Here is an 11,089-nt window from a genome sequence, read left to right as displayed (position 1 = left end):
ACGAAACATCTCTCAGGAACAACCATATTCATTGAAAGAGATTTAAGTGGCTATCGTCTGGAAAATAAAAAAGTTATGCTACAAATGAAAAAAGAACTGCTAAAATTCGACAAAAATAAGAAGGTGGGAGTACGAGGCCATCAAATTGCTATTGAAGGAAGAATTTTTTACTGGAACGGGAAAAAGGAACTAGTTTGCGGCCAAAAAACTGGAAGAGAAACTCTGGTAACTATTTATGGAGATGGTATAGATAATTTAAAATTAGATTATGATACTCTTTTATACAACCTAAAGACAAAAAACTTCTAAAAGATAACGAAAGAAAGAAACCTATAGAAAATAAAAAATATAATTTAAAAAATAATACCAAAAAATACAATTCGGTCATAAATATAGTGGCATATAATGTTCATGGTCTAGGAAACAAGTATCTTCACCCCGAATTTTATGATTTTTTAGAACAGTTTGATATATTTATTTTATTGGAAACTCATGTGGAAGAGAAAAACCTAGTAAACTATGGGAATAAATTTAAAAACTTTAATACCTACTGGAAACCTGCTTCTAGAACAAATAATAGAGGAAGAGGAATTGGAGGACAAGTATGTGGGGTGAAAAAGGATTTACGGGAAGCAGGCTTCAAGCATACATTAGTACATCGAAGAAGTTACGATATCATTTACTGTGAACTAAACACAATCAAATTTGAATTAATCCCTATATATCTAAGAGGAGTAAAATGGATGGAAGATTTCAATGAAATGAACAAAGTTGTAGAAGACAATGACTTTAAGAAAATTATTATTGGTGATCACAACATTCGTATTGGAGAGGAACAGCTGCTGCCTGAAGAAATTGGGGAGGAATTCCAGGTTCTAAATACTGGTAGAAAATCAAATGATAAAATTTTAAACGCCCACGGCAAAAAATATATCGAATTCTGCAATAACAACGGCCTAGTGATTCTAAACGGAAGAACTTTTGGTGATGAGGAAGGATGTTTCACATTTACCAACGGAAACGGAAGCTCGGTGATAGACTTATGTGCTGTATCCTTGGACATAATAAATAATGTGCAGTCTTTTGAAGTAAAACCTCAATTATGGTCAGATCATTTACCGATTGTAATAACTCTTAGGGTAAACAGTGATTTAGAAACAGGAATTGAAAAGTTAAAATTACTGCCAAAGCTAAAGTGGAAACAACAAAACAAGGAAAATTACCAAAAACAATTAAATGATGAACTATCAAGCTTAGAAAATAACCCCTCCCTATCAGACTTTACACGCCTTATCATGAGGGCGTACCCAGCCCCTTCAATCATAAGGAAGCCGGAATACCATAACCGATGGTTTGATAAAGAATGTATGAAAGCTAGAGATAAAACCATGAAACTTCTTAATAAATTCAGATCTTCGAAGAACTCTTCAGATAGAGAAGCTTACGTGTCACAAAAAAACCTCTACCAGAAACTTTGTGGAAAAAAACGATTGGATTATTATCGCAGCATAGAGATTAGACTAGATTTCATATCTGATAGCAAATCATGGTGGTCTTTGGCAAAGGAAATAAGACAGAAGGAGAATTGTATAGGCTGCGCCATTGCAACGGGCGCTCTGAAAACATATTTTGAAACTTTATTAAACCCAAAGGTCAACTCACAAGAGATTCTTTACGCCCCAAATCAAGTTCTGAATGAGATGTTGGATAGAGACTTTACTCTTCCAGAATTGCAGTGCCAACTGAAAAAGGTGCAAGAGAACAAAGCCCCAGGTGATGACAGGATACCATATGAGTTTTTCATACACGCAACAGATGAATTTTTAAATGAACTGTGCAAAACATTCACAAGAATTTTCAACGGATATGATGACTTTAGTAATTTTAAGTCAAGTATTATTTTTCCCATACACAAAAAAGGTGATCCCAATATCCCAAGTAACTATAGAGGAATCACATTCATGAATTGCATTGGTAAGCTTATGATTGGCATGATTAATACAAGAATAACTGAATGGACGAACGAGTACTGTATACTAAATGAATTCCAGGCTGGTTTCAGGAAAGGGTATTCAACGATTGATAATGTGTTTAATTTAAAATCAATAGTAGACCTAAAAAGATTGGAATCAAGAAAAGTCTACGCCTTTTTTGTTGATTTCAAGGCCGCGTTTGATAGAGTTCCGAGAAACCAATTAATTTATAAATTATATGAAATGGGCCTTTCGACAAAAATAGTGAATTTTATAGAAAAGCTATACACATATACAAAAACTGCAGTATGGAACGGCAAGGAGTTATCTGATCATTTTATAACTAAAACGGGAGTAAAACAAGGTTGCTTACTATCGCCATTGCTATTTTCTATATATTTAAATGATCTCCATGAGTCATTGGGTGGTGGACTTAGCATAGACGAAATTGACATCCGCCTGTTAATGTATGCGGATGACATCGTGATCCTAGCCGATGATCCACTGATATTGCAACGAATGATAGATAACCTATCATTTTACTGCAAAAGATGGGGGATGGAGGTCAACCAGGCAAAATCTGAAATAATGATATTTCGTAATAGCGGAAGATTAGCTGCAAATGAAAAATGGATATTTAACGGTGAACATCTGAGAGTTACTAATGAGTACAAGTATCTTGGGATCACGCTTACACCAAAACTGTCATTTAATAAGCATGCAATGGAAAAAAACGAAGCCGCCAAGTCTTGCCTAAATTCAACATGGGCAAATTTTATAGGCAAACCTAAAATTTCGCTCAAAGCCAAGTGGAAAATGTTTTTATCGGTATGCCGATCTATCCAGAGCTACGGTGCACAAATTTGGGGAAATGGATATTTTGACGAAGTTGACAAGCTATATAGATTCTTCATCAAACGTATACTTAAGTTGCCGGAAAATACCCCAAACTATATCATCGCTCTGGAGACTGGGTATGAACCAGGATATATATATACATACTCTTTGCACCTTAAATATTTGGCAAAAGTACTGTTCGATTTGGAAAATCATAGACTTCCACATATCCTTGCGGTGAAAATAATGCAGAACAATACCTCCTGGTATAAAGATTTTAAAGACCGATTGCAATGTTACGGAATAGAACACCAAAATGTCAACACAGATAAAATTTATTGGTACGAAGCCTGCCAACTATTAACATGCGAACTTCAAAACAGCAACTACCTCCACCATAACCAAAAATCACAAGAAAGTGAAAGCCGAATATACAAATTACTTGACCCCACAGTAGGTTCATCTTATTGTAATGACAAATTTAGTCAAATACAAATATCTTATATAATGAGAGCTAGAGCTGGTGCGATGGGGCTAAATGGTGTTAGTTACAGAGAAGAACAAGCTCGAATGTGCTCCATCTGTAACCTAGGAGAAATAGAAACCACGCAACATTTCATAGGGGTATGTCCAATATTTAGTAGAATTAGAAGCAAGAATTTCAAAAAAAGCATTCTATCAGACACAGAAATTATATCTGTTTTAAACGGCGGTGAAGATAATTGTTGGATTAGACTATTTAATTTCTTACGAGAGGCAATGAATTATAGAAGAACTCTTATAAATGAATTTAATTACTAGCTAAAAAATAAAACTCACTTCTCCGGCAGACGGTTTACAAAAACCATGCCGTACATTTTCAAAACACATTTTAAATATTGATACTTACATTTAAAATATATTGTATATATAGTATTATAACGTTTTTGAAAAATTAATAAAAAAAAAAAAAAAAAAAAATCCGCATATCGATCTTCATGGCAGCTATATTCGTGTTGGAGGTAAAGGACTAAGTACAGCTCACTTTTTAAAATTTTAGCGCAAAAGGACAAAACATTCAGCTTTTATGGGCTTAAGACCCTTAATCGCCGGATCGCTCTATATGGCAACTATATCCAAGTATATTCCGATTTGACCTATTGAATAAAAAACCTGTGTATTAAAGCAATACGAATCTGTGCAAATTTTCAGCTTAATATCTCATTTTTTGAAGGCTGTAGAGTGATTACAAAAGACGGACACACAGGCGAACCGACACACGGACATCATTACATCGTCTTAGAATTTTGCGACGATCAGAATTATATAGACTTTGTTGGGTCGGAAATCCATATTTTGCTGTGTTGCAAACGGAATGACTAAATGAATATACCCCCTATGGTTGCAGGTATAGTAAACACAAATATTAGTTTTATATCCACTTGACAAAGGATGTGTAGTGCAGATTTAATTTGTTATACCCACCACCATAGGATAGGGACCACATTCATTTAGTGATTCCGTTTGCAACACATAGTAATATCCATTTCCGAGCCTACAAAGAATATATATTCTTGAACGTGGAAAAATTCTAAGACGATCCAACGATGTCCGCATGTCTGTCCGTCTGTCTGATGTTATCAGGCTAAAGCCTTCAAAAGTTGAGATATTGAGCTGAAACTTTGCACAGACCCGTATTTTTATAATACGAAGGTTATATTTTTAAAAGGCCTAAATTGGACCATATTAACCTCTCTGCCGATTTAGGATCTTAAGCCCATAAAGAATTTATTACCCGATTTCGATCAAATTTGAAACATTGAGCGTTTTTAAGCCCCCTAGTCATCCGACCATAATATGGTCCAACTAGAACCATAGTTAGATATAGCGGCCATAACGGGTTATTTGCCGATTTAGGGTCTTAAGCCAGTTAAGTCCTTATTTATTACTCAATTTGTAAGAAGTTTAGAAGGGTGACTTTCAACTAACTACCTAGTCCACTAGGACTCTCGTTGTTTGAATCAGATATGGTCCAATTCGGACGATATTTAGATATAGTTGCCATAGAGACCGATCTGGTGATATAAGGTTTTAAGCAAATAAAAACAGCATTTATAGCACGTTTTCGCTAAACTTTTAAACAGTGACTTGTTCATTTCGGACCATATTGAAATATAGATGCTATAAAGAACAGTCTTCCAATTTAGGGACTTAATCCAATAAAAATCAGATTTATTGCTGGATTTCCTTGAAACTCTGTCTTTTATAAGAGTTCTCGGCATCATTACACCATGGAACGCAATTTTATATATATACTAATTTCGTCATTCTGTTTGTAACACCTCGAAATATGCGTCTGAGACCCCATAAAGTATATATATATTCTTGATCGTCTTGTCATTTTAAGTCGATCTAGCCATGTCCGTTCGTGCGTCGGTCTGTCCGTCCGTCTGTCTGTCTGTCTGTCGAAAGCACGCATACTTTCGTGCTTTCAACAGACAGCCGCTTGAAATTTTGCACAAATACTTTTTTATCAGTGTAGGTCAGTTGGGATTGTAAATGGGCCAAATCGGTCCATGTTTTGATATGGCTGCCGTATAAACCGAACTTGGGTCCTGAATTCTTGAGCCTCTGGAGGGCGCAATTCTAGTCCGTTTTGATTGAAATTTTGCACCTAGTGGTTTGGTATCACTTCCAACAACTGCGCTAAGTATGGTTCAAATCACTTCATAACCTGATATAGCTGCCATATAAACCGATCTTGGGTCTTGACTTCTTGAGCTAATAGAGGGCGCAATTCTTATCCGATTAGAATGAAATTTTGCACTACGTGTTTTGTTGTATGGTTCAAATCGGTCCATAACCAAATATAGCTGCCATATAACCCGATTTTGGGTCTTGATTTCTTGAGCCTCTAGAGGGCGCAATTCTCACCTGATTGGAATGAAATTGCACGACATGTTTTGTTATGATATCCAACAACTGTGCCAAGTATGATTCAAATCGGTCCATAACCTGATATAGCTGTCATATAAACCGATCTGGGATTTCGACTTCTTGAACATCTAGAGGTCGCAATTCTCATCCGATTTGGCTGAAATTTTGTACAACAGCTTCTCTCACGACCTTCAACATACGTGTCTAATATGGTCTAAATTGATCGATAGCTTAATACAGCTCCCATTTAAACCTATCTCCCGGTTATGCTTCTTGAGCCCCTACAAGACGCAATTCTTATCCGAATGAACTGAAATATTGCACAATGACTTCTACAATGTTCAGCATTCATTTATGGTCCGCATCGGACTATAACTTGATGTAGCTCCAATAGCATAACAGTTCTTATTCAATATTCTATGTTTGTCTAAAAAGAGATACTGCCCATAGAACTCGACAAATGCGATCAATGGTGGAGGGTATATACGATTCGGCCCGACCGAACTTAGCACGCTCTTACTTGTTCGTGTTTAATATTTAATATATTCTCTGTTCCTTATTCTTGGGTTATTTCCATTTAATTTAAATTTTTTATATAAATTTAATTTTAGTTTTAAATCTAACCAACAAAAACAAAAAAAAAAACCTCACTGAAGCCCACCAAGCATTCAGCTTGTTGAGAATGTAGAAAAACTATAAAAATAACACCAATTGTATGATGTAACTAATGTCCAATGTAAAACTAGAGCCAAAAACTAAAAATAATAACATCATAAAAACAGGAGATTAAATTTACAATGCAAACATTTTGACACAACAACGACAACAACAACAAGAACAACTAGAAAAACTTCTATTTAAAGCTTAACATTGTCATCACAAAACTGACAGCAGCAGCACTAAACAAATTGAAATGAAAATTAATATTTAATTAAAAATCCAACGCAATGTTATAAATTTGCAAACTGATTGAGCTGTAAGTCAAAGTTTCCACATCCTGTGTAATGGTTGTAAAACAATTCAAATGTGATGGATGTTTTGTGTTCGTCCACACATGAGTCCGCAGAGGGTGAAATGATAGAGAGCGAGAGAGAGAGAGTGAGGCAGAGTGAACCAGAGATACAGTAAATATACGAATGTTTGTTTGAGAGAATGACAATGAAATTAAAAGTCAGAAGATAGAAACAATTGGAACAAACTCTTTGCTTGATAAATTTCAGCACTAAGCAAGCTTAATGAATATTTTAGAAAATTATCCATAAATTTAGTATAAAGCTAGGAAGGCGACTAATAAGAAATCAATAAGGTTTTTATTATTGGGTTGCCCAAAAAATAATTGCGGATTTTTTAAAAGAAAGTAAATGCATTTTTAATAAAACTTAGAATGAACTTTAATCAAATATACTTTTTTTACACTTTTTTTCTAAAGCTGAGGTGGAGTAACAGCTGATAACTGACAGAAGAAAGAATGCAACTACAGAGTCACAAGCCGTTGAAAAAATTTGTCAACGCCGACTATATGAAAAATCCGCAATTACTTTTTGGGCAACCCAATAGTTTTATTAAATACTAGCTGACCCGGGCCCGCTCCGCTGCGCCTTCTTTTACTTTATATGCAACAAAAGTTTCCTTTGATTATTTATTTTTGAAAACTAAAGATCTTTTTGTGAAATACCATGCTACGAAAATATTGGGTTGCCCAAAAAGTAATTGCGGATTTTTCATATAGTCGGCGTTGACAAATTTTTTCACAGCTTGTGACTCTGTAATTGCATTCTTTCTTCTGTCAGTTATCAGCTGTTACTTTTAGCTTGCTTTAGAAAAAAAAGTGTAAAAAAAGTATATTTGATTAAAGTTCATTCTAAGTTTTATTAAAAATGCATTTACTTTCTTTTAAACAATCCGCAATTACTTTTTGGGCAACCCAATAGTATATTGCTTGTCAACAGCTTAACAATATAAGTGCCTTTACCTGAATCCCATATGATCTTTATTGGTCTACGAATTAAAGTTTGGATGTAAGGTGTACTTCATTCTTAAAATACTTCATTTCAGCCCGATATTCTCATGATGTCTGATTTTGTGGAGTTTTCGGGGGAGAGGTCCCCCAGATACTTGGCCCTGAAAAAATATCAGCATCGTGCTCTTCTCTCAAATATCATTTATTTAAACCCCATATTACCATTGGCTTAAGAGGAGTTTATAGGATGAGGCGTTCCCCAAACACATGGCCCCAAAATATTGGGTTGCCCAAAAAGTAATTGTCGGTAATATATTGGGTTGCCCAAAAAGTAATTGCGGATTTTTCATATAGTCGGCGTTGACAAATCTTTTCACAGTTTGTGACTCTGTAATTGCATTCTTTCTTCTGTCAGTTATCAGCTGTTACTTTTAGCTTGCTTTAGGAAAAAAGTGTTAAAGTTCATTCTAAGTTTTATTAAAAATGCATTTACTTTCTTTTAAAAAATCCGCAATTACTTTTTGGGCAACCCAATAGTAGTAATATAGTCGGCGTTGACAAATCTTTTCAACGGCTTGTGACTCTGTAATTGCATTCTTTCTTCTGTCAGTTATCAGCTGTTACTTTAAGCTTGCTTTAGAAAAAAAGTGCGCGAATTTTGTTTACATTTGTTTGTTTGGCGTCAATTTTAATATGGGTAGCACATGTATTGAAAGAAATTCATTTAACAAACCGAATCAACGCTTGTGATATGCATCTAAAACGCAATGAATTCAATCCGTGTTTAAAACGAATCATAACTGGAGATGAAAAATGGATTGTTTACAACAACGTTAGTCGAAAACGATCATGGTCCAAGCATGGTGAACCAGCTCACACCACTTCAAAGGCTGATATCCACCAAAAGAAGGTTATGCTGTCTGTTTGGTGGGATTGGAAGGGCGTGGTATATTTTGAGCTGCTTCCAAGGAACCAAACGATTAATTCGGATGTTTACTGTCAACAATTGGACAAATTGAATACAGCCATCAAGGAGAAGCGACCAGAATTGGTCAATCGTAAAGGTGTCATATTTCACCAGGACAACGCTAGACCGCACACATCTTTGGTCACTCGCCAAAAACTGAGTGAGCTTGGCTGTGAACTTTTGATGCATCCACCATATAGCCCTGACCTTGCACCATCAGACTACCATTTATTTCGATCTTTGCAGAACTCCTTAAATGGTAAAACTTTTGGCAATGATGAGGCTATAAAATCGCACTTGGTTCAGTTTTTTGCAGATAAAGGCCAGAAGTTCTATGAGCGTGGAATACTAAATTTGCCAGGAAGATGGCAAAAGGTTATCGAACAAAATGGCAATTATATATTTGATTAAAATTCATTCTAAGTTTTATTAAAAATGCATTTACTTGCTTTTAAAAAATCCGCAATTACTTTTTAGGCAACCCAATAGGTTATCAAATTCGTTTTCTAATCTTAAATACCTTTCATTTGAGCCACAAATTGGCATGTTCAAAAATTTTTTTCCCTTTGGGGGTGTTTTGGGAGAGAGGTGATGGCCTAAATACGTGGTTATACATTTGGATATCAAATTCGTATTCTATTTCCAAATACCTTTATTTGAGCCTCATATTGCGATGGTCAGTGAAAAATTGTTGTTTGTGGGGTATTTTGTGAAAGGTCCCGAAAATGGGAATCAATTCTTGCTCTACCTCCCAATACCTCTCATTTAAGCTCCACATTGACATGGTCGGTAAATATGCCCGATTTAGGGGTGTTTTGGGGAGTGGGGTGGTGCCCTAAATAAATGGTCCCGCATTTGGATAGTAGATTCGAATTCTACTCCCAAATAACTTTATATGAGCCCCATATTGCGATGGTCAGTAAATAATTGCTGTTTGTGGGGTATCTTAGGAAAGGGGTAGACACCCAGAAAATTGGTTCCGAAAATGGGTATGCATTCTTGCTCTACCCCCCAATACCTTTCATTTAAGCTCCACATTGTCACGGTCGGTAAATATGCCCGATTTAGGGGTGTTTTGGGGATTAGGGTGGTCCCCCAAATTCTAAGCCCGGAAAATATATCAGCAACGTGCTCTACTCTCATATATCTATATATCATTTATCTCAACCCCATTTTACCATTGTCCTCAAAATTGGATATCAAATTCGTTTTCTAATCTCATTTAAACTCCTTATTGCAACACCCATCAAATATGTCCAGTTTTGGGGTATTGGCCCAAAAACTATGAATATTTAGTTACACTCTCTTTAAGACCCAAATTGTCTTAGTGAGCAAATACGTCCTATTTGGGGGTTGTTATGGTGGTGTCCCCTAGACACTAAGTCCCTAATGTTGATATCAGATTCGTGGTCTACTCCCAAATACCTTTCATTTGAGCCCCATATTTCCATAGTTGGCAAACATGACCGGCTTGGGAGGTGTTTTGGGGCATAGGCGGCCACTCAGTGAGTTGGCCTTAGAAATATATATCGGATTCGTGTTCTACTCCAAAACCGCTCTTATTTGAGCCTCATATTGCAATAGTCAGAAAATACTTACTATTTGGGTGGAGTTTTGGGGGTGGCATTGTCCCCTTTGGGGGATGTTTTGGTGAGTGGTGGCCCCCCAAACACTTGGTACCCCATTTGGATATCAGATTCGAATTCTATACTCAATTACCTTTTATTTAAGCCCCATATTCCCATGGTCAGTAAATAAGTCCTGTTTGGGGGGTGTTTTGGGAACGTGGTGGACCCCCAGAAATGTGGTCCCACATTTGGATACCAGATTCGTATTCTACTCGCAAATACCTTTCATGTGAGTCCCATATTGCCATGATCGGTAAATATGTCCGATTTAGGGGTGTTTTGGTGGTTGGGTGGTGTTGTGGGGGTGGGGGGTGTTTTGGGAAAGGGGTGGACCACAGAACCGTGGTCCCACATTTGGATATCAGATTCGTATTCTACTCCCAAATACCGTTCATTTGAGTCCCATATTGCCATGGTCGGTAAATATGTCCGATTTAGGGGGTGTTTTGGAGCTTAGGGTGGTCCCCCTAGCACTTGGTCCGACAATTGGAAATCAGATACGTTTTCTTATCCTAAATACCTTTCATTTGAGTCCCATATTGTCGTGATTGGTCTAAATATATGTTTGGTAGGTTTTAGGGTGGAGCATCCCCCCTAGGTACCCCATCCGAAATTTGGATACCAAATTTTTAGTTTTGGGTTACTATAAGAGAGCAAACAAAATTTCGCTTAAATCCGTCCGTCGGTCCGTCTGTCTGTCGAAAACACGCAAACTTCCGAGGGAGTAAAGCTAGTCGCTTGAAATTTCGCACAAGTTCTTCTTATTAGCGTAGGTCGGTTGGTATTGTAAATGGACAATATCGGTCCA

General features: G+C 36.5%; 1 protein-coding gene across 1 annotated transcript in view; it reads left to right on the top strand.

Moving 5' to 3' along the window:
* Positions 1 to 519: 519 nt before the first annotated feature.
* LOC131996198 (uncharacterized) overlaps positions 520 to 11,089 on the top strand; it is a 30,454-nt gene continuing 19,884 nt past the window's right edge. The window contains exons 1-2 of the mRNA XM_059365664.1: positions 520 to 602; positions 731 to 2,108. Of these exons, the coding sequence (XP_059221647.1) occupies positions 520 to 602; positions 731 to 2,108 (1,461 nt within the window). The remainder of the gene's footprint in view (positions 603 to 730; positions 2,109 to 11,089) is intronic.

This window comes from Stomoxys calcitrans, chromosome 3 (genome assembly GCF_963082655.1).
Source record: "Stomoxys calcitrans chromosome 3, idStoCalc2.1, whole genome shotgun sequence".
In the NCBI taxonomy this organism is placed as follows: Eukaryota; Metazoa; Arthropoda; class Insecta; order Diptera; family Muscidae; genus Stomoxys; species Stomoxys calcitrans.
The sequence above is the reverse complement of the archived record's forward strand: the minus strand, read 5'-3'. Positions and strand labels throughout refer to the sequence as shown.